General features: G+C 40.9%; 1 protein-coding gene across 2 annotated transcripts in view; it reads left to right on the top strand.

Moving 5' to 3' along the window:
• Positions 1-23,030, top strand: part of clcn5b (chloride channel, voltage-sensitive 5b) — a 35,400-nt gene extending 12,370 nt beyond the window's left edge. Inside the window, exons 1-12 of one of the 2 annotated variants that reach the window (XM_006632728.3) lie at positions 1,938-2,078; positions 7,894-8,045; positions 9,084-9,183; positions 9,560-9,747; positions 12,020-12,142; positions 12,642-12,848; positions 13,456-13,536; positions 13,691-14,233; positions 15,089-15,275; positions 16,856-17,254; positions 17,983-18,199; positions 18,726-23,030. In XM_006632728.3, coding sequence (XP_006632791.2) covers positions 2,072-2,078; positions 7,894-8,045; positions 9,084-9,183; positions 9,560-9,747; positions 12,020-12,142; positions 12,642-12,848; positions 13,456-13,536; positions 13,691-14,233; positions 15,089-15,275; positions 16,856-17,254; positions 17,983-18,199; positions 18,726-18,816 — 2,295 coding nt within the window. In that variant the 5' untranslated portion in view covers positions 1,938-2,071 and the 3' untranslated portion in view covers positions 18,817-23,030. Of the gene's footprint in view, positions 1-1,937; positions 2,079-7,893; positions 8,046-9,083; positions 9,184-9,559; positions 9,748-12,019; positions 12,143-12,641; positions 12,849-13,455; positions 13,537-13,690; positions 14,234-15,088; positions 15,276-16,855; positions 17,255-17,982; positions 18,200-18,725 lie in introns of those variants that run through there. The other variant, XM_006632726.3, reaches the window with a different exon arrangement.
• The last annotated feature ends 531 nt before the right edge of the window (positions 23,031-23,561 follow it).

Genomic DNA, 23,561 nt, shown 5'->3' with positions numbered 1-23,561 from the left:
AAAGAGATTAAGTAAAAAAAATAGAAGGAACAGGTGGATAGGTTGTATTGAGATTTGCAAGTCCTGGGATGAGCAGACACCATATTCATTAAGATATCTTCTAGAATGTGAGTCCCTTTATTTCTCAAAGTGTGGAAGAGACAGAAGACTTATCTGCAAGAGGTTTATGCTTATGCAAGGTAGGAGAATGAAGTAAGGTTTCATTAAATCTTTTTATTTAAAGCCAAGCTGCAATTAAGTACTTAATTATAGGCCCAAACACAACCTACTTTGACCAAAAGGATCACTAGGAAATATAGTATATGGTAGAGACCAGACATTCTTCAATTAGAAGACTGTAAAACAAAAGAGTAGAAATAAAAGTGAAGGTCTGGCAAATCTTTCAAATTGAAAAATGGGCTACTTTCTATGTATTCCCAATATGCAGTCTGTCTCAATACACTCATATGGGACAAGAAGGATCATAGGACGTATTAACATTGATTATAAAAATTGCTGTCTTGATTTGGTTCTGGTATCTTAAATTTTCCTCAGCTGTGCTAAGTGTCTGGAAGTGGACAGGAATTTGTTTCCCTGATTCATTTCCTTGTTTTTAAGCTTCTTGTAAGCCATTTCTCTTTCAAACTCTGGGGAAAAATAGTAAACACTTTTATGTGTTTTATCAAGATCCATTTGATTTTTGTCAGAGCATTTTTCTAAAAAAGTGTTTGTCTACACATGTCCATATACTGTAGTTCCTCTGGATGTTGTTTGCCTTGATACCAGGAAAACCTCCTTTTTTCTCAAGCGGTTATCATACAGTTCATTTCCTGTTTACAAACAAACTGAGTCTTGTTGCTTTTCCTTTTAATTTCTAGATCAAACCAGGCACTTTCTAGTGGTCTCAATAGAAACAGCAGCCCAGAAGTAGGCACTGTCCGCATAATATGAAAAGGGTGATGAATGGTATCAGACGAATGATGCCCAACGATAAAATCTGTCTGATTGAGGTATATAAATTGGTTATATAGGCCTCAAGCCGACCCAGTGTCACAGATAAGACAGCAGTCAGAGCAAAATGCAGTAGTTTTACATCACCATGAAACAAACCTTTCTCAATGGTAGTATGTCTTCTTCAATTCAATTTATTTTTGTATAGCGCCTTTCATAACAGGGTTGCACTAGGGCAAATAGAAGGCAAATGCAGCCAAAAGGCTGTTAAATTCTGCCATGTCTGGTCTACCCTGGCCGGTACGTTTTCAAATGCTCAGACTGAAAACACTCTATTTTTCATACATACCCAACATTGTGTTTTCAATTCGAGCATTTCAGTTTTGAAGAAGAATGTTTAATTAAGAATTCTTTCGATTTTAATACAAACAAAATGGCATATTATTGGAAGGAGATAAATACTAACTTTTGCAAGGCGCTGTGTGTGGAAAGCCCTTTCCTCTCTCTTTCCTTTTTGTAATCTGTTATAGGCGGGAAACCACTCTTGGCATCCTGTAATATGGGAGGGAAGAACATGAAATTAATATTCTGAATCCATCTGCTTCTGCCTTGCACCGACAAATAGGTAGGATGCACCACAATGGCTTGTGCATTAAATAAAGAGAAGTGGCTGGATTCTGATCTGAAACTGTGTCGGCTGAAGTGTGGATCTCCTAAATCGTGTTTTGCCAAACCTAACCGAGTATTTTTTGGCATTATTTAGGGGGTGTCTACAAATTTCTAGATATTGCGCTTTTGTCCAAAATCCTCATGGGGGGAAAATCTCTCCAAAGGCAGCAGTAACATCTGTTAGGTCTGGGAGAACTGTAGCACCGAGGGGCTCCCGGAAATGCTCTTTGATGCAGCAGAATGATTAGCCTCTCTCCATTCCAAGGGTCAGGCCGTGCTGCTGATGACATCATGAGCAGAGTGCAGGTGGAGAGAGAGAGAGATTAGCAGGGCCAGTTCAGTGAAGAGCGCTGTTATTTTCAAATCAAGCCAAGCAATGCTGTTTGTCTCTCAGCGTAGCCAGCAACGGCAGGGACCCGTGGATTAAAAAAAAACCCAAAAGGAAGCGCACTGTGACAGGAAGACGCCGACAATGGAAGGTACATGAGTGAAGAGAAAGAGGGAAACACTTAGTAGCCTGATAATGAAAGAAATCAATAAACCTCAGTAATGGTGCATGGTGTGTTGCAGGCTCACGAGAGAGAAAGCAAGCATGCTCTAGGCAGGGGCTGGAATGATTTTTGTGTTGGCTGTTTGGAATCGTCTGTTTATCGCCACTTCTGACATGACAGGGGAATTGTGGGGCTGTTAATGTCAGATAAAAGTTATCTCCCCAGCTTGTTTGATGGTCTCTGCTTCAGGCTTATTTCCGTAAGAAGCAGACCTTTTATGTTTTATTTTGTGGCTTGGAATCCGTGCAGTGTGATATTGCAAACATTCGGTGTATTTAACATCTTTCGAGTACAGTACCATGGCTCTAACTGTTAACAAAGTGTGGGATGATCAAGGTGGGGCAGTGATTTCAGTGTTTACCATCCCAATTCTGGAGTCCAGCTATTTGGATCTTTAGCACCTTTAGGCAAGTTTGTCAGAGCTAAAATTAGGATCAAAGGTGGACAGGAGTTAGCATTAAAGGAGTGAATGAATAGCAGTCCACTTATAGTGGCTCCAAGAAACGTTTGTGAACCTGGTGGAGAAATATGTTTTAAAATATGAACAGAATAAACTGCCTCTTTGAATGCAGGTATATAATATACAAAGCATACAGCAACTATAATTCTCAATACCTTGTTGTACAAGTATTAATACAGCCTCTGCAAGTGGATGCTTGATCAGCCTTGCTATAGGAAGGCTATGAGCTTTTTCCCCTATCGCCTTGGGTCTTTGTTCTGTTTCATGGTCATCTAAATCTGTCCTTATAAAAATATAACCTTGAATGTCTTTGGGACCCCATACAAATTAGAAGCATAAATAACAAATGAAATGAACATTTTAGGAAAGACAATGCAGGCTTATGTATTATTTTACTTGGTAAAGAATTTTTGGTCAGTAGAACTCAGGCCAGCCTTCAGTGGTTCAGTGGAGGTTACAGGATAGTTGCTTTTTGACATTCTGTATCACCATGAGTGAGTTTCTGAATTGCTTCATGCTTTATCCTTCAGACTTCAGTTGAGTCTATTTTCAGAGACTCTGCAGCAGGTCATTGTTGTTCCTCTTGGTATTCTTTATGAATTGCTTTGTATTACATAGGCAACTGGAAATGTTAAATATAACAGTTTATTCTCTGGCCCATCAGATGCGGACAGCAGCCCACTAAATGCAATGTGTCTATCGTGACATGCAGGACAAACGCCACACTGCCCGGGCTTCCCATCCACAAGATGTGCTCCTCCCATTAGGCCAGTAATCAGGAAGGTGATCCAGCACATCTGCCTCATGGGCCAGAGGGAGATCAATGGGGGAATACTTTATCTCGGACATATTCCTGCCTGTAAACCAGGCTGACTCATTGAGCCTGGGCCTGAACATCAGCGGAAACAAACAGTTGACTAGGAGCTGCTGCGAATATCTGATCCATTGAGCAGCTCTTGGTTTTTTCAACAGGGAGGAGACGTGCTTTTCTTATTTGTGTAAAGACATCTCAGCTGAGCCATGGTGCAGCTGTATTGATTGTACAACTCCCTGACACTGGCCCTGTATATCAATGCACAAATGATTGTTGGGTAAACATCGAAACTGGATCAAGCTCTACACAACTCCAGGTTTGGGGTTTTCTGGGACTAATAAACTGTACAGATTTAATTATTTAATTCCTTATTTACAGTAGCTTTTAGTGAGAGCCCAGTGTTGCACAGCAGGGGAATGCCTGCACATATAATGTGATATTGAATAATTAATGAGACACTGCTGTAACTCAAAATTGTTTTTTCATTGTCTGTTAGCTCTAGTATCAGGGAGTGGTTTTGTCTAGCAAAAGAAGAAGCACATTTCACAGAAGAATGTTCTCAGATCATGCTATGGTGCTTTGGTTCACCTTTGATACATTGAGCAATTTAAAACAAGTTAACGTTTACTGTTTTTTTAATAGTCTCATAGCTCAGCAGGAGCAAATAGTCCAGGGGTTAATGGAGAGTGAATATATCGGATGTGTAGCACCTCTAATAGGCCAGCATGTTTTGCATATACATGTATAACAGCATATACTAAATGTTGTTAGTGTCCACCACATTGCAGGATGCTGAGAAAGCCTGGTTCTTAATTATTTCATTATCCTGAGATCCGATAAGTGAATGTAATAAGGATCTAGCTCTCATAATCTTACTCGTATGAAGTGAAATCAGTCAAAAGCTTAAATTACATGAGACTGGCACTCTTGCGGTCATCTGCTCAGTTTGCCAAAGGAACCAAGTGGGCCTCCTTAGCCATTGTTCTTTCAGTACAGTCAGGAAGGATTCCAGTCTGCTTGCCTAGTTCACAGAGTAAATATGTTTTCTGATCTCATGCCTCCTTAGGCCACCCCAGCATGTAAAAGTATCAGTTTGATACCTAAGGCTTGTTGCAGCTATGTGGGATAGATGAGATCAGTACTGTATTTGCCTTGGGTACACTACCCAAGCATTAAACTATTATACAAAATTGTAATTTTCTTATTTTTTGTTAAAGAAAATACTCAGTGCTTTAAAAAGATGCTTAAAATAAAATAAATACTAATATACCCTGTCTTGTGACTATTCCTTACCAGTTTAGGTACTAGCACCCCTGTGACCCTGAACTGAAAGAAGCAGTTAGAAAACAGATGGATGGAAATACTAATTTAGTTATTTGCCTTCTCCAGGTTTAAAGTCACATGCACTCAGTTCTTCATTATACAGTAGCAGTCATTCAGGTCAGGCAAGGAATTGTACATTTGGTAGGTCTTGTGTAAAGACGCTTATAGTTTTTAGTTTAAATATGAACTAAAAGATCTTAGCTCTCAATACGTTAAAGGGGAGCTGCAAAGTTATTTTTATATTTCAGTGTTTGAAAGAATAAGCATTGGTGAGTACATTTCAAACCACAATAAAAGTCAAATGTACACAGTAACTTATAAAACCTTCAATTAACATTACAAAATAAATGAAATTTCCAGGTATGCGCAGCTCCACACTCTGCGATTCAGAACGAGGCAACAAAACTTCTGGCGCCGTGAATCAGCCCTGTTACATTGTAAAGAAGCAGGCTTGTGAAAACATCTCTTTTAATCCAGTACAAATATTGCTTTCGATTTTTTAGATGCTTTTGCCGATACATAGAACTTACTTGTTAACTCTGCATGCAGACCACATTGGAACATTTCTGCAGTGAAATATCTGCTGCACAACCTGTACTTAATTTGCTCGTACATCGCGTTGCCTAAGTCATTACAGGGCCACTTCTCGTTGCAAAACTGATACTCTCGCACGTGGAGAGACCAGGGGTTTGCAACAATTTGGCAGCTTACAGTACTTTCACAAAGTGGTCTTAATTTGAAATGTGAATATGAATTTAACTGGTCTGAGAAATTGGGAATGCAGTTCTCCTTTAATGTATCCAGAAACAGAATCTTATTTTAGTATTTAGCTTCATAGCTGAAAACAATCTCTTTTCTTATTCTTAAAATAAATGTTTTTTCATTTTGCTTATATTGTGATTTGTGTGCTAATGAAGCAGTGCTTTGAGATATCAGGTATGGTAATCTGATGCACCATCTAGACCTTTCCCACCTGAAATGACAAACTCTGACATGCCATTCGCCCTTCATGCAGGGTCTTTGATGTGGAACACTTCCTGGAGTACACAAAACTGAACAAAACCATCTCTTGCTTTGCTCTAAAACACGTGCCCTGTCCTATGGATCACATGTTCGCATTTTATTTAGATAAAAGCTTTATCCATGGTGATTTAAAAGGGTTATAGTTATAAAGATCCAACATACTATCCTATATATGCAAGGAAGAAATGTAATAATACATAGAAACTAGAGTTACCCTAGTGTAGCACATGAATGGTGACTATTTTTAACAACAACAAGGTTAAGAGTAATAGAATGACAACCAGCCTGAGCTAGTGGGTCCTCAGGAGACAAAGTATTGCAGAATGGCAACATAAATAAGGTAAGACGAGCCTGGAAGCTGGTACTGCATTTGTAGAAACGAGAGAAGACTCATCCTAAGTAACTATATTTGTTAAAATTGTTTCTCTAAGGTGAAAAAGAGTAGTGTTGCTGATAAGTGTATGATTACGATTGAGCTTAACAGTTTATGATTATGAAACTTCGGAGAATGGACATGGTTGTTTTCATGGATACCATATCTCCTACTAAATGCCAGTTGTTAACTGTGCAACTGTGGCACAGAGTGCAGTCTACAACGTCTGAGAGGTATCTCCCAATCGATCAGATCAGAACAAGCAAAACACAGGAGCAGAAATACAACTGAAAGTTTGGAAAAGTCAGACTGCCCATATAACTTTCATGCCGTTGAGTGGAGAATTTTGACACATAGTTGTTTCTCTTTCCATAAGAATGTGACATTTTTGCATAAGGTTTAGAGTCATTTACTGCAATTACACTTGAAGAAAACTTCTCAACACCAGGGTATCTGTAGTGTTAGACCAGTTGTACAGTCTAGTGTAGACATTGTCTACATATGTTCAGGTGGGTAGCTGCGTCAGCATGCCTAGTCTGCAAAGGAACAAGTAGTAGGTTTATTCCATGCTGAAAAGAGAAGAGAGCAAACACAACGTTTCAGCTGTGAAGCCTTCTTCAGGTGTGGTCTTCTTCATTGTCTACTAATGACGCTATGGCCTTCTCCCAGTTGTCACACTACGCCCTTAGCCCTTCCTCCAAGTCCTCACTTCTGTGATGTAGAGCAAGTGTAGACTTCAAGTGCCTGGGTATTGGAGGGTGCATCGTTATAAAAAGGGTAATGGGACACCCCATCTGAGGTGACTTGCTGGTTACATGACTCAGGGTCAAAATACTTTTTGTTGTTGATCCTGCTTTCTCAGCAGATATTTTATATTTTTATATTTTATCATGTCGGCAGATACATTTTTAAAAAAGATTTTATCATTCTCGCTCGCAGCTTGATGAAATTGAATATAAACTCATCTGTCCCTGCATAAAAGTAGTGACGCATCGTGTTCATTCATGTTAAGCAGACTCGACAGGTTAACTAAGGAAAACTTGGCAATACCAGTCTCTGTTTATTCAAAGCTTTTTATTACTACATGTATTTCATATCGTCTGTCCCAAGACAAAAATGACAGTATGCGGAATATAACGTATTCTTTCACGTTCATTCAAAATAAACTAAACAAGATAAACTAGACAACACCTCAAAGCTTTGTACTATTGAATACTTGTAATATTAAATATTCTGTGTACAAAATACACCCCAGGTAGATGAATATTCATCATTCAGTCTAAATGGGATGACGAAGTAAAAGCTTTATGCCAAAACCTAGAATACATACAGTATGAATCTTAAGTAGCCTTATTAAATTTTGTTTTTACATAAAATATTATGAATTTTAAACATTTACAGAACTTAAATTTTACTAACACAAGAATATTTTGTTCTCCATGGTAACTTCTCTCCGCTTTGAGAGGCTGGAACATGAAATGTCACCATTCCAGAAGGAATTGGGGGTAGTTCCCTTCAGCGGAGTCCGCACTTGATGTGGACTTCAGAGAAGGGTGTATTAAGGGCTTGTGAGCACCCTTGTGAACCACAAATTTAGAAGTGGGACATCCTAAGATGCAGACTTGAGAGAGAGCGCTTATATGATGGGCGCAAGACCGCAAGTGTGCATATTGGGACACAGCCCAAATCATCAGCATTGAAAAGTTTGAGATTTCAGCACCTAATGATCTAATCTCAATCTTTCTTTCAGGCTACAACACTTATACTGGCGAAGGGATGAATGGCACCAGCAAGCTGATGGATTTCCTTGATGAGCCTGTTCCAGGAGTGGGAACATATGAGGATTTCAACACCATTGACTGGGTCAGGGAAAAGTCCAAGGACCGGGACAGACACAGAGAGGTGAGCTTTTCTCAAGTTTCATAGAATACAGTAATTGGAATTTTGAGATTTGGCTCACAGGTTTGTCCAGATGTTTCTCCTTGCGAGAGCTATAGCACTGGTGTAGATGTCTCTCCTCAAACAAATTAAACACAAGGCCTGATTTTTCATCAGGGGCAAAAGACCTTTCTCATTTGTTTGTCAACAAGACAGCTTATCGAGTCTGCCCGCGGGGAAAAGGTATCCCTCTCAGTCAATTTGCATGAACTGACTCCTTCGTCATGTGCATGTATTTCCATGTTAATTAAAAAGTTTTATAAAGCACTGCAGTGATTAACAGGACGTTTAACTGAGAGACGTATGACAAAAGAGCAGGATAAAAGACTTGCTCAGATCTCCAGATCTTTAGTTTATAGTCTGACAGAAAGTCCATGCAATTGTTCAATTATAGCAAATGTTCTTAACACTAATGCTTTTTTTAAAAAAGCATCTGTTGTAAAATGTGAGTGAATTATAATGGACAAAGAAGGTTTGATAGAGAAGGTGGCAGAAAAAATACTATTTTTATTTTCTTTTTGATCATTCTACCTGCTTTTAAAGTAGAAATTGGCCATTGTAAACATCCTGTAAATAGTCAGGTGTGGTGTTACTGCAGAAAGTCCTTGCTTTTTGTTGACTGTTACTTTGCTTTTTTTCTCTTTTAAAGATGCACTGTGTCACTTAAGGAAAAAGTGATAGAATAAAAAAAACTGGTGAAATTGATTAATTCTGTGTGTGACATTGATTATAACGAGTTTGATGTCTGATGGTCATTCTACCTTTGAAGCAAACAAAATCAATTGCACTTTATTACAGAATAGTACGTTTCTCTTCAGTTTCGTGTTGAATTAAATAGTCCATAGGTTACCTGATGTAGATTCAGCAGAAACGAAAAAAATAGCAATCCTACATTTGCAGCAAATGCACTGCAAGTCAAGATTCTTATACAAGTTAATTGACTTATTTTGTTTCCTAGTCTGAGCAACATTTGTGTTTGATTACCGTCTTATTTTGCTTCAGATTGCCAGTAAAAGCAAGGAGTCGACGTGGGCTCTGATCCAGAGTGTGAGCGATGCCTTCTCGGGCTGGCTGCTCATGCTGCTCATTGGGCTGATGGCAGGTAAGAAGGGGGGTGTTGGTGCCAAGTTCCTTCTGAGGATTTCGTCATCTTAGAACTCTGGTCAAAAGCACTGTCCAGCATTTGGCCACCCGGCACGGCCTCTGACAATACCCTGTGTATGCAATGCCCATTTCAACTGTATTATATTAAAAACAGGTTTTACCTCAATGGATCCCATTTTGGAGGGCTTTAATTACTAAAACCTGTCAAGAATCGATATTATAAGTATCAACCTTTATTCTAGACACAAACCTACTAATCACCTGCTCTTTCTGTAATGCACTCTCCTGCTCACGAGTGCTAAATATAAGAAATCTGCTTACTAACCTTTGCCTTGGGGGAGTAACGTGGCTGTTTGTGTCTGGTGCTGTTTCAGGGGCCCTGGCTGGGGGGATCGACATTTCTGCTCACTGGATGACGGACCTGAAGGACGGGGTGTGTCTCAATGGGTTCTGGTTCAATCACGAGCACTGCTGCTGGACTTCCAACGAGACCACTTTCATGGAGAGGGACAAGTGCCCCCAGTGGAAGAGCTGGGCTGAGCTCATCATCGGCCACTCTGAAGTCAGTCTGCTTCGGCAATACAGATTAGCCATCACAAGATAATTCTTTTTAAACAGGTTGTACGATATTGGTGATGTAGTTCACGTAGGTGGCTGTGTCTGCATGCCTAGGCTGCAAAGGAACAAGTAAAGTTCCTTTATTCCATGCTGAGAAGAAAAGGTAACACAACGTTTCGACTGTGGAGCCTTCTTCGGGTGTCCCAAACGTGTTTCTTTTCTTCTCTTTTCAGCATGGAATAAACCTTCACTTGTTCCTTTGATATTGGTGATGCTGTGGATCACTAGCAGACAGAATAAATAAGCTGTTTAGGAGTCTAGGGATACTGTCTGTTCTAAAAGCTGATTTTGGCTCATTACATCGATTTTAAGTAGTATTATGTATTGTTTCTGTCAGCCTGCACCTATCATTGCAAAATTTTCAGGCCCTACACAGGCCAAGATTGTAGCGTCTTATTGACATTGTGTGTTGTGCAATAGGAGTCGAAGCAGGAGGTCTTACTCTGGGCCCCGCATATTCAGTTCCTCAGTGACGTGCCTGGCTAGTGTTGGTGTCCAAGAAGTGATACTTTTGGGGAAAACAGTTGTGTTCCCTCTGGTTTTGTCAGTATTTTGTTCTGATTAGTAATATTCCACATTTAAAAGTCAGGTAGTGGTTCACAAAAGTTAAGTGCAAAGAGCATTTTCACAGTTCCGTCCATGCTCTGAAGTTGTATTACTTAAAACTGTGGCAGAAAGCTGCTGACCTCCTTGTTGACTGTGGGTCTTTCTACAGAGTTATGTGAACAGCAGCTCATTATTGGATTATTCACATATCTGTGTGTTTTAACTAATCCATGCACAGACACCACCCTCTGCTGGAGAAAAGTAAAACAGCTGTAGAAGAAACATTTAGTTTCGTTAAGATGTTTGCTGCAATTGTTTGTGCCGTGTTACACTTCTGAGCATTTTTCTTATAAATTGCTCCTCATCGAAATGAATTAGTAGGTGAATGCAATTCTCTTTTGTTCCAGAGTTTAAAATCTATTTGCAAAAGTAAATGTGAAGTTGAAATTATAGCCATTATCATTTTTAGGATTTTACCATGTGTGCAGCAAATGTAGTTTCAAAGAAAGAATTTGCAGATGGATTTGCCTTGGGCAGATGTTTTCAATAGCTTTCTTGTCAAGTGGGATTCGATAAGTAGTTATTCTCGTGTGGTTATCTTAAAATACCCCTACCAGACAACTTAACTGCAGATCTTTTTTTGTATAATCAGCAATTTCTTACAAAGCTAAAGTACTGTGGCCTTTCTTTAGTTGCAACATGATTTAGTTTGTTTACTCTTTTTATACTCTCTCGGTAATTGTCGTTTTACTTAGTGAATCCATTTCAGCTAGAGTACCCAGTCTGTTAGTGGGAATGGAAAATGCTCTTTTACATGTTTATGTCCATGGGGCTTTTCTGTTAGATCTCTCAAAAATGGAGTTGGAAACAGCGGGGAAAAACAGCTGGAATAGACCATAAAATGTAATGAATGTCAGAATGCTTGAAATGTTAATGTGTGTTTTTAGGCAATTTTAGCTTGGTTACACATAGAGTATTAGATCAGATCACTTTATTAGCCATATACAATTTCTTGCATTAGGAATTTATCTTTTCGCATACAACAGCTTGCTCTTCGTGAGACACACAGACACACGGACAAGGAGAGAGAAGCTTGGGGTCAGAGCGCAAGGTCAGCCATTTATGCCCCTGGAGCAGTTGGGGTTAAGGGCCTTGCTCGGGGGCCCAACGGAGTAGGATTCCTCTGCCAGCCACGGGATACGAACCAGCAACCTTCCAGCCACAAGCGCAGATCCTTAGCCACAGAGCCACCGCTGTATAACAGTGCACTTGTAAATGTGAAAGATCATTGTAACAGCATAGCATACTGTAGCTAACAGAAAAGCAGGACAACAAACAGACATGAGATGGCATGACTTTTGGTTTCTGTTACAATCAGTTTTTTGTTTTGTACAGTCTTTACTGTAGTTGATACTGTGAAACTGACTCATAGTTAACAGAGTTTTTTAGTGTCACCTCCTACAAAATGTTCCTCTTTCTGTATATTTTTATAATTTCTGTATAGCTTGTGTTGATGAAGTAGCATTAATTTTATTTACACTATTTTGAGTTCTATCTTAAAACACTTTGGGAAGAGTAATATAAAGCAAACTAGTGACATACTGGCAGGTTTTTGTTCAATCTTAATTGTGAGCCACACAAGTTGAATAATCTCTTTTCCCATCCTGTAGGGGGCGTTTGCGTACATAACAAACTACTTGATGTATGTCAGCTGGGCCCTGCTCTTCGCCTTCCTGGCTGTGTCTCTGGTCAGGGCTTTTGCACCTTATGCCTGTGGCTCTGGTATCTCAGAGGTAAGACTAACATTTTTGCTCTTCCTCCTGCACTGTGTACTACTCAGAGCTGCACTGTTAAACTGAGCACATATATCACGTTTATGTGCAGCAAGAGCCTCTGTGTCAGAACCTGTGAGATGTAGCCCCATTTTGTGATGGTGTCATATTCTTTTAGCCAATCTTAATATTATGGGATTGTTATTTCTGCTGTATGATTAATTGAATATCGTCATGTGCCAGTCTGTGCTTGTTGGTTGGCTATGTTGGCTGTCTCATTTAGTTTAGCACGGTATTTGTTTAGCTCTAAACAGAGCCAAAACAAAGACCGTGTAAAAAGATGCTACATGAAAACATCATAAGGTGTGCTGTTGAGATGAGCGCCTTTACAGCCACAGAAAGAAAATACCAGATTTGAAGATGCTTCTTTCATTCTGCCCTTCACGAAAGTTTTTGATGTTCTTCTTTGAAGACAAGAGGGAGCGTGATCTAGGAGAGAAGTAACTCCCTGTCATTTCAGATCAAGACAATCCTGAGTGGCTTCATCATCCGTGGCTACCTGGGCAAGTGGACCCTGATAATTAAGACCATCACACTGGTTCTGGCGGTGTCCTCAGGGCTGAGCCTGGGCAAGGAGGGCCCACTGGTGCATGTGGCATGCTGCTGTGGCAACATCCTCTGTCATCTCTTTACCAAATACCGGAAGAATGAGGCGAAGCGCAGAGAGGTACGGGGCTTGGGGGTCAAAGGGCCAGTAGAAGCATCACAGCATGCAGACAGATTTTGGTAAAGTAGTAGTGTAGAGGTAGGGAAGTCCACCAGAAGACCATTCTTCATTAATATGAACCTTGTTGAAAGCAAAATGAATAAATTAATTCATGAGGATTGGTTTCTGGTGTATGATCATACATCCCATTCAGCATTGGCCATCTTTGTTCCTAATATACGTAATGATCTTGGATGGGATGGATCTATGTTTCTGATAGTACAGACTTGAAAGCATCAAGCAAACAAGATTCAGCAAAGTGGAAAGAAAACATTAGGAAACTTAGTTCAGGTTGGTAGCTGCGTCAGCATGCGTAGGCTGCAAAGGAACAAGTAATAGGTTTATTCCATGCTGAAAAGAGAAGAGAGAAAACACAATGTTTTTCCTGTGGAGCCTTCTTCAGGTGTGAGGTTCTTTTCAGCATGGAATAAACCTATTAGTTGTTCCTTAGGAAACTTAGGTTTGGTACTTTCGGAAATTGTTGACGTCTTCCATTTGCTGTTCTCTGCCGGAAGGCTCTGTGGCTGCACTCCCTCAGTCTGCGCTCCTGTCCTGTCTTGTCTTCCAGGTGCTGTCAGCGGCAGCCGCAGTCGGAGTGTCAGTGGCGTTTGGAGCTCCTATAGGAGGAGTCCTGTTCAGCTTGGAGGAGGTCAGTCTACATCAGTACAGCTCCTCTTGTCTGCAAAGTCCTGACTCTGAGCTTTCAGACGCAGAGATTAAAAAGAGCCATTCCCGGAGTGGTTCTCTAAAAAGGTCGGAGTTGAAATTAACACTTTGACCCGCCTTGTCATCTCTGTCTTCAGGTCAGCTACTATTTCCCCCTGAAGACACTGTGGCGGTCCTTCTTTGCAGCCTTGGTGGCTGCCTTCACCCTGCGCTCCATCAATCCTTTTGGAAACAGCAAGCTGGTGCTCTTCTATGTGGAATTCCACAGTCCTTGGCACCTGTTGGAGTTGATTCCCTTCATTCTGCTGGGAATCTTTGGGGGTCTGTGGGGTGCCTTCTTCATTCGGACTAACATCGCCTGGTGCCGCAGGCGTAAGACCACCAAACTGGGACATTACCCAGTGCTGGAGGTGCTGGTGGTGACAGCAGTGACGGCCATCTTGGCGTTCCCCAACGACTACACCCGCATCAGCACCAGCGAGCTCATCTCCGAGCTCTTCAACGACTGTGGCCTGCTGGACTCCTCCAAGCTCTGTGACTACATCAACCTCAACAGCTCCAAAAGCAGCAATGAGCTGCCCGACCGCCCCGCCAATAGCAATGTCTATACAGCCATGTGGCAGCTTGCTCTGGCCCTAATCTTCAAGGTCCTCATCACCATTGTCACCTTCGGCATGAAGGTAAGTCAGCCCAATTATTGGAGAAACGTACAGGTAAAAATCACCATTTCACAATTTCTGATACTTTATGATATCAGTGTCTCTCATGTAGTTTTAAAAAATGGCCAAGTTAGAATTAATACAAATTTTCGTAAGCGATTACAGGAAACCAGACTGTACTATGACTAGTTCAAGTAGGTAGCTGCGTCAGCATGCGTAGGCTGCAAAGAAACAAATTAAAAGTTTATTCTACACTGAAAAGAGAAGAAAGGAAACACAATGTTTCAGCTGTGGAGCCTTCTTTGGGTGTGAGGGGTGTGCTCACACCCGATGAAGGCTCTTTTTAGCATGGAATAAAGTTTTAACTTGTTCCTATACTACTACTATACTACTAAATATAATATTACTAAGGATATATAATGTTTTATGCTTGGTTGCCTACAGGAGGAAATATAGCTTTTTTCCCTGTAAAAAAGAAAAGAAAAGGAGAACTCTATTCATAGAGTTTTCCTTGAGTCACACAGTCCTTTGGTTTCCTTTGGCCCAGGTTATAAAGCCCAAGTGATGTATTTCAAATCCAGTCCACTGATCACAGTACTGTGAGGTATTAGGAATAGTAGTTTTTATCACACAAAGTGACACGCAAAGGCAGGTTTTCTAGTCCTCTTCAAAGCATCAGCACCTAAAGAGGTGTTAAATTTGGCTGGCTATAAAGTTTACAGTGCATTTCAGAGGAAGCAAGGCAAATGATTGATTTTGTATGCATGAGAGGTTTAGACAGATGACAATAAAAACTGACTTACTTTTTTAGAGAAGAGCAGTTTTAGGTTATTCAGCTTCTGTAAGATTTTCCTTGCTAATTCTGGTGTCTCGCAGGTCCCCTCTGGTCTCTTCATCCCCAGCATGGCAGTGGGAGCCATCACTGGGAGACTACTGGGAGTGGGAATGGAGCAACTGGCCTACTACCACCACGACTGGGTGATCTTCAAGGGCTGGTGCACCCCTGGGGCAGACTGCATCACCCCAGGGCTGTATGCCATGGTGGGGGCAGCAGCCTGTCTGGGTGAGTGGCCAGGTTGAAACTTTACAGGGCTCAGCAAAAACCATACCAAGTCACTCTGTTTCTTCAATGCAAAGCTGTGTACAATGAAAACATGACTGTACCAAGCACTTTTACTAGGCCCAAAGAAGATCAAAACTGACCTACTAGTTGAAAAATACAATCAGGATTTTGTCTTTCTGGCGGATTTATGTTTTACCTTTGGCTTAAGATTTGGCTTAAGGAGGGTAGCAGACTTTTCAGTGCAACAGTTAATTGGATTAATTGGGCCAGACATTCTGTTGCAGTGTGTCAGGAGGCAGTGTTGTAGGTCAACACTTTTGTCCATCATGTAGGGCACTGGTTCTCAGTACACTGAGAAGTGACTCTTAATCCTGTGTTAATTGTTGCCTATAACTGATCTCCTTGCTGGTTTAGAATTTTTTCTTGCTTTCAAAGGTTCACAAGTTAAAGTGTGTTTTCCAACTACTTCAGCAACGTCTTCCATACAGTCTCTTCTCAGATAGCTAAATAAGAATGTTCCCCCTTATTTCTGACTAAGCAGGTCTTAATAGGTGATCAGTTGACGATAAAAAACAACAGGTGGGAATGACACGATAAGACATTCCCAGAGTGAGTCAGTGTTTTTCTTTCTGCTTAGTCTAATTGGTTATAATTCACCTGAATGAGAGCAGTCCTGATACTCTCTAATAAGCACAGGGTTCATACCAATTACCGATCTTCTCTAGTTTAAGAGCTGAAAGTAAATTTCAATAAAATTTAATAACTTCAGAAAGCAGAAATAAATGAGCCTGTGATTGAGATTTTGAACTGCCGCAAAACCAGGAGACACAGGGATTATCCAGGACCAAGACTGAGAACTACTGTACAAGGGTATTAGGCCTGAGTGGAGAAAAGTCTAAAGAAGCAAATAGTTCTCTTATTGGTAGCTGTCAGTACTGGTGATTAAGGGTACAGTTGGATAGAGCCAGCAGACACAGGGGTACTACAGGATCAGTCACGGGGATCTTTACTTTTTTTGCAGAATCCATGATACTGAGGCTTTACACAGGGTGGGAGGTATAACAGTATTAGAGAGAGAATCCACAAACAAGGAGCTTTAGCCTGGCTGAGTCTGCCACTTATTTCCCCAAACTAACACTAGGCCATTTATAGTAGGGGAGGGTTCGATTTCTGAAGAAAGTATTAATGTCCCACTTTTGGGGAAAACAATGGAATAAAGAGACAAAATTCTTCAAATCAATTATGAATCTTCTGTTTATCGATAGGAACTGCACCTGATGCAGTATGAAGAAAAACACAAGAAAAGGTTTGAGGCATCTGGTTGATATCTTCTGACTTGTTGTGGAGGGGTATGAAGTCCCTCTTTACCCTTGAGGATTTTTGCAACACAAAGTTTCTACCAATGTGAGAGATTCTACAGATCATCTCCCTTTACACATAGCCCTAGTGTCCCATAGTGTCCCTAACTATACATACACTACACACACATACGCTGTAGAACTGCTTAGGTCTTGAACTAAAACTATTCTGGTATCAAGAAAGCCTGTTATCCAGTTATATTCTTTTCCTTGTTTCCCCAGGTGGAGTGACCAGGATGACCGTATCGCTGGTGGTCATCATGTTTGAGCTGACTGGTGGGCTGGAGTACATTGTTCCCTTGATGGCTGCTGCAATGACCAGCAAGTGGGTGGCTGACGCCATTGGGCGAGAAGGAATCTATGAAGCCCATATACGCCTCAACGGCTATCCCTTCCTGGAGGCCAAAGAGGAGTTTGGCCACAAGACCTTGGCCATGGATGTGATGCGTCCGCGGAGGAGTGACCCACCCTTGACGGTGCTCACCCAAGACCACATGACAGTGGAGGACGTGGAGACACTAATCAGCGAGACCACCTACAGCGGGTTCCCCGTGGTGGTTTCCCATGAGTCCCAGAGGCTGGTGGGCTTCGTCCTGAGACGAGACCTTGTCATCTCAATAGGTAGGGCCTTCCCAGGTTACACACTTGAAAATTACCTGATTGTCCACTGAAGTGTTAATGTCTTCATCCTGTGATGGAGGAGTTTCTATCCACTGCTTTTTTATTAAGAAAGTTAACATACTTGCTACAGCTACTGTATTTAAATACACAAGGAAGTGGCTGCTGATTTTATGAAAAGCCATAAGCTGCCTTTGACTTCAGAGAAAGTCGGAGAGATCTCCTACAGCAATAAAAGTAAATAAATGCTCCATCTTGTGGAACAATAACATTGGGCTTTTTCAGTGGGACATGGCCTGCGACCTATAAGGTTCTGAAATATTCTATGTTCATTCCCAGCCAAGGGGATTGCTTTCAGTTAAGTTGTGATGAGGGTGATTGTGGGATTGAACAGTATATTTTACTGGTTAGGATTGAAATCTGGTTATTGTTCTGAACAAAGAGTTTTAAGTCTGTCTCTTGTTTCTTATGCCAACCACACATTGCTAGCAAATGAGAAGGTATTATTTTGACTGAACCATGATGCTTTGGCATGGGAGGGTGTAAATTATGAAAGTAGTTCAATGTTGGCAATGTACAGTATGCTGAGGCCCCATTGCACTGCCTTTTCAGACTTCATTATCAACACCTACATGGCAACATATTTTGTGAGGTAAACTTTGAGAAGGAGATTGAAGAGGATTACTCCAAATGACCTTTCTCCCCCCCCCCTTTTTTTCAAATCTTCACAGAAAACGCCCGCAAACGCCAGGATGGGATTGTGAGCACATCACACATTTACTTCACAGAGTACATGCCTCCCCAGCCCTCCACCAGCCCGGCACAGCTCAAACTGCGCAGCATCATGGACCTCAGCCCCTTCACCGTCACTGACCACACGCCCATGGAGATTGTGGTGGACATCTTCCGGAAGCTGGGACTGCGGCAGTGCCTCGTCACACACAACGGGTAGGACACTGAGCAAGGGTGACAGAGCAGGAGCTCTTAATAAACAGGGACAGTGCTTAGCTGCAGATCCAGGTACCTCATGTCTGATGGCATTAGGGTGCATCTTGAAGCGTGTTTTGGTCTCTGTAGGCATTAGCAGAGGACTGGGCATTCAGGTCCCCAAGCAGAAAAGTCAGCTTTATCATTAAGTCCCGTTGTTTTCCCCAAGGGCTGCTGTCCATCCAGCTGTATACAGTGGGTCCCAGCAGTCTTTGGAGATTATCCTTCGATAAATTAAATATGTTCTCAGAGGATGTCTTAGGACAAATGTGGTTTTGAGGCTAATGCATGTCCAATCATTTTGGTAATGTTGTTTTAAGCATGTTTTAGTAGGGTGAGCTTGGAGTATGGAAAGAACTTTGAATCCTGAGAGAAATCTACATCATTCTTTACTCTCTGCTCTTTCTCATAGTTGCAAACAGCATCTGACCAGTTGGAAATGGAAAGAACTAAGCCACTGTTTAACTTGTTCTGTTCTTCATTTCAGGCGTCTTTTAGGAATTATCACCAAAAAGGACATTTTGAAACACATGGCTCAGATGGCTAACAGGGATCCCGATTCCATTCTCTTTAACTGAAGACACCCGCCGTGTTGATCTGTTGAGAGCCGTTACTTCTGTGTGAAACCTGCAGACCGGCCAGATTAATTTGCACTACTTTCACTGGGGTAAATCTTTCCCACAGTGTGAGGGACAGAATGCTCTGTGCGACCTGTTAACTAGAACTATGGATGGAAGTGAAGTTGCACTACCCTCAGTGACCCCATAAAGAGCTGTGGCTAGATGTTCTGAAAATATTTGCACCCCTCAGGACTGACAGGAAACCCTGAGCCAAACTGGATGGCTGCCTCTCCTGTGTCTAGTCTGTCACCGTAAACACTTCAGGGATCTATTGCTGAGCAGTGGCTTCAACAGCCTTGACTGACTGGAACAGAAACACTGGGGAAGAAGGAAACAGAGTTGCTTTAGGGCCATAATGGATCACAGCCTCCTCCTGCTTCCTTTATGGACCTGTGGGTCTGACAAATGTCAGTGGGTTGGCTTTTCACTTCTCTAACTTCTAACTTCTAGGACATGAGAATTTAAATGTGCATTGGGTTTTGCAATTCTAGTTGTGAGGAGTGGGACAGCATGGAGGTTTTCCCTTTTAAACAAAGGTACTGAACTGATTTCGATATGCAAGCGAATGGACATGAGGCATGTGTTCTCTCCACTGGGAGTTCCATTGAGTTCTGGATATAACTGCTCCGATTAATAATCAGATCATACATTGGATCCACAGATACCCAGTGCAAATGGCATTTCAGCTTGCATCAGTTGATTCATAAAAACTACATGGTTTACGTAACTGGAACATGAGCTGGATTCAGCTCCAACCACAACCTCCTGTTGGTTTTTCAGCATGGTGGCAATTAGTTTTTTTAAAAGAAAAAACAGATTCTTAGCTGTTTGTCAGATTGTTTAAAGCAGGAGCCAGTCTGACAAAACAGGTGGAATGTTGGGTGCTTAATATTGTGAAAAAAAGTAAGCTTTACTCCAGTTACTGAAATACCTGGGTCAGGGTCAATTACTTGGAGAACTGGCATGAAAGACATTGGTTGCTGGAGTTAAATTTGCTTGCTTCATTACTACCATATCAAGGTTTGGAATAACTGTGTCTTTTAGTTTATCGAAGTGAGAGAAATTATTCATGTGTGATCAGTTCCTAAGTTAAGCTTAACTGCAATCACTGCACATACAGTAGGTATATTTTTAATGAATTGCTTTTCAGATCTCTCTTGGTGATGGAATATAATCACTTCACATGATGTTACCCTTCAGGTTATGCACTCAATACGTTTTTGTAATTCTTGTCATCGTTCATTCAGTTTTTGTGTATCAGATTCTCTGATCCTTCTGATAAACTGGGTTTTGGTCTTTGATACTTTTGAATGGTCACGGTGTGCTACGGTTATCAAGCTTGGTTAAACTCTTCCTTGTACTGGAATTGTGGAAAACTCAATTCCCCAAAAAATGTGACGGAAAGCCACACAAAATTGAAAACTGAAGCTTGTTGTCCTCGTTTATTTATTTCTCTGTTATTAGTGTGATTTAATTTTTGTCTGTCTAGAAAAAAAACATGATAAAGTGAGAGACTGATGTGTTATACAGCAATTGACCATATTGTTTCTTCTCAGACTATTATGGTAGTTGCACTGCACATTTAACTTCCTCAGTCCAAACTATTATCTGCAGTGATGTCAGCATAAATACTAGTAACTATACAGGTAAACACATTGATTTGACTTAATAGAGATACAGTTCCCTTATAGATTTCAGCACTGAAGAAGCACAGAGAAGATCTTATAGGTATTCCCTCTTTGAATGAACAACAAAGAAAGTTGACCTTGCCACTTGAAGAGTCACTTTCACCTTAGCACACAAGTTTGTCATGCATGCTTTTGGGTCCAGGGCTAGGAAACAAGATAGAGGGAAATGCCAACCACTGTGTTTAAAGCCAGTGCCTGATCTGCAGGGCGCAAGTCTCTTTGTGTCCACAGGGTGTCACTCTGTGTTGCTCTGTGTGGACTAAAAAGAGTTTTCTCAGTTTTTAACAATGACGTTCATTGAGCTTTTTGCTAATTAATTTTGACAAAACAGTCACTCTGCTGTGCCGTAATCAGAGTCACAGTTTTTCATTGACGCTAGTTTCCATTGATCTTGTCCTCAGAAGTCTCTGGGAACTTCTGGGAACTTCTGCTGGAATCTCAATTCCGATTCCTAGAAATGTGGAAAAAGAATGACGATGTCGTTTTCTGTAGTCTTGGTCAGTGCCCAAGTGACTGTGGTCTCAGCAAAACAGTTTATACAGTCCCTGACATAAGTATTGCCATCCTCCTCCTCTAGCAGTGTTATTCACATCTAATCATATTTTATCATATTCCTAATTACATCTAATAGTATTTGTATTCTCTGTTTTAGGTTAATTGAATTTACATTCATTCTACCAATACACAGCTGTGGATACTAATATCAAGAAAACTGTAATACAGAGTTTATACTACAGTGCAGATTTACATATTCACAGCTGGCATTTAAAATTTAAATTAATTCTCAAACCATCTGAACCACAGTTTGCTAGGGTGAACAAGTGTTAAGCATAAAAAGTGATTTCACAATCAAGGATTTACTACATTTAATAAAAAAGCTAACAGCACTGTTTTGAGATAGAGACAGTTTTTGCTTGCCGCATGCTTGCCATTGGCTGTATGAGCCTAAAAATGCATTTATCCAGTTTTCTCACCACTGACTTGACAGTGGATGCAGGGAACTGTTAGTACTTTGTGTGCTTGGTTTCTGTAAGACAGAAGAGACCTTGGCTGTAATGTACCCAGTGTGCCATATAATCAGTATAATCCAAGCATTGAATGCCAGGCCTTTAATTGAAAGGGTAATGCCCTTCATCACTTTTTGACTGCTTGTTAGTGTGTGGTTCGGCCTGTCTTTCTGAGGGCAAAATGAATGGCAAGATTGAGAATTCAACTTAAAGCAGTAGAAAGGTCTTTGTATTCCAAGAATTTAACATTAAGGGGGCATTGTTTAAGAAACTTGGCTGGGTGTGCAGTTCATTTACATAGTGTCTCTGTTTATTTCCTCTGCGTCTTCAACTGGGCTGGAGAATGAGCCATTGATTCCCCTAGCCACACTGGGGGATGTGTTTGTGTTTTGGCTCCTATGCAAGGCGAATAAAGCGCAGGATGTTTTGAACTATTTCTTCGGCTGCCAATACTACAAGGGGGGCATAGTTTTAGAACTCCGATTCCCGCTGTTCCAGGGACAAAAAGGTTTTGAGGAGGCCTTTAGCTCTTGAAATCTCAGCAGATTCTTCAAAATACAAACGTTTGGAGTCAAAATAGCCGGTGGCAAATGCGTATTGCACTGTTTTTGTTTCATTTAGCAAGGGTATCCAAACCACTCGATCTATTTTTTTTATTGCATTTTTCTGGGCATGTAAGGTACTGTTTTTGTCAGCCTTAGCAGAATAATTACTAGATGCAGTAGCTCTCTAGTAACTCTATAGTCTTGTATTGTGCAATCTCTATGTTGTAACTCGGATGCTAATCTAAATCAGTGTTTCGGAGGCATGTTGCTGCAGTTTGGGTTTGTAAGAGCCCAAGTGGCTCTACCCTCAATGAAGGGATTTCCCCTGTTGATCATTTGTCGCCAATGGGAAGGGGCAGCACTTTTATAAGAGATGGAAGACCGAAGTGCAAATATGTGGTGGATGTAGACAGAGCTGCTCTGTTCTCTGTGAATGTACAGAAGGCTCACAGCGCTCAGCATTGGTGGGGAGGGGCAGGGCATAGACAAGAGAACCGAAAAGGATGTGATCCAGACAAAAGCGCTAGATTGAATTTCCTGTCAAATGAGTCTATGCTTTATGACACCCACCTCTCCATTGTGAATTAACCACTTACAGTATGACTCACCTGGCTCGTACTATCCTGTAAGAATAGTGTGTGGCTGCTTAAGGAGAAGCTAAAAAGCCAGTCTGAAACTTCCCTATATCTATATCAATATTTTTCCATCCTTGGAATAGTAAGAGAACATGCTAAAGCACTCCACACATTGATTTCTTTGATTTTACAATGTCATGTAGCTACTCTCCATGTGATTTTGTTCATTGAAACACGATTGTTGTAACATTCCATTATAATGGTGTACCCACTGCACATGAATGTGAATAAAATGAATCATTTATTCACGTAACTGAATTTGCCTTTATAATGAATTAAATACTGAAATTTACCAAACGATTGGTCTATTTTTTGTGATCTAGGTTCAACGGATGATAACAAATGTCAGAATGATGGAAATGGCTCAAACGATCAGGTGGGGCCCAGAATGTCTCAATAGAGCTGATTTCTGTGAAGCCTGCCTCATACAGGGAAATGCATCTATTTAAATGCATCTTTTAGAGTTTCCAGGTAATATTTCGTCAGCATATTTTCAGGAAATGTCAAGTAACATTGGCATTAAACATAGGAAATCACTCTGCAGGGTGTAACACTAATAACGAGACTATAAATTTGTGGAAGAAGGAGAATAAGGGAAGCAGAGACCTGCTCAAAACTGTTAGAACGATACGTAATGCAAAGTGTTTTTAGATGATGATAAAAGGTTTTAACTGTGCCCTTTTTTGCATTATATGTTAAATTGAAATGGCCAATATCATTATGCAATGGAAAATCAGTAATTGTAGCAGCACTCAAAAATATCTGTACATCTGATGTGCCTATCTGCCAGACTGACATGATCAATTTCACCTGGTTAGCCAGAGCTGA

This window comes from Lepisosteus oculatus, chromosome 8 (assembly GCF_040954835.1).
Source record: "Lepisosteus oculatus isolate fLepOcu1 chromosome 8, fLepOcu1.hap2, whole genome shotgun sequence".
In the NCBI taxonomy this organism is placed as follows: Eukaryota; Metazoa; Chordata; class Actinopteri; order Semionotiformes; family Lepisosteidae; genus Lepisosteus; species Lepisosteus oculatus.
This window is presented reverse-complemented; position numbering and strand designations above follow the sequence as displayed.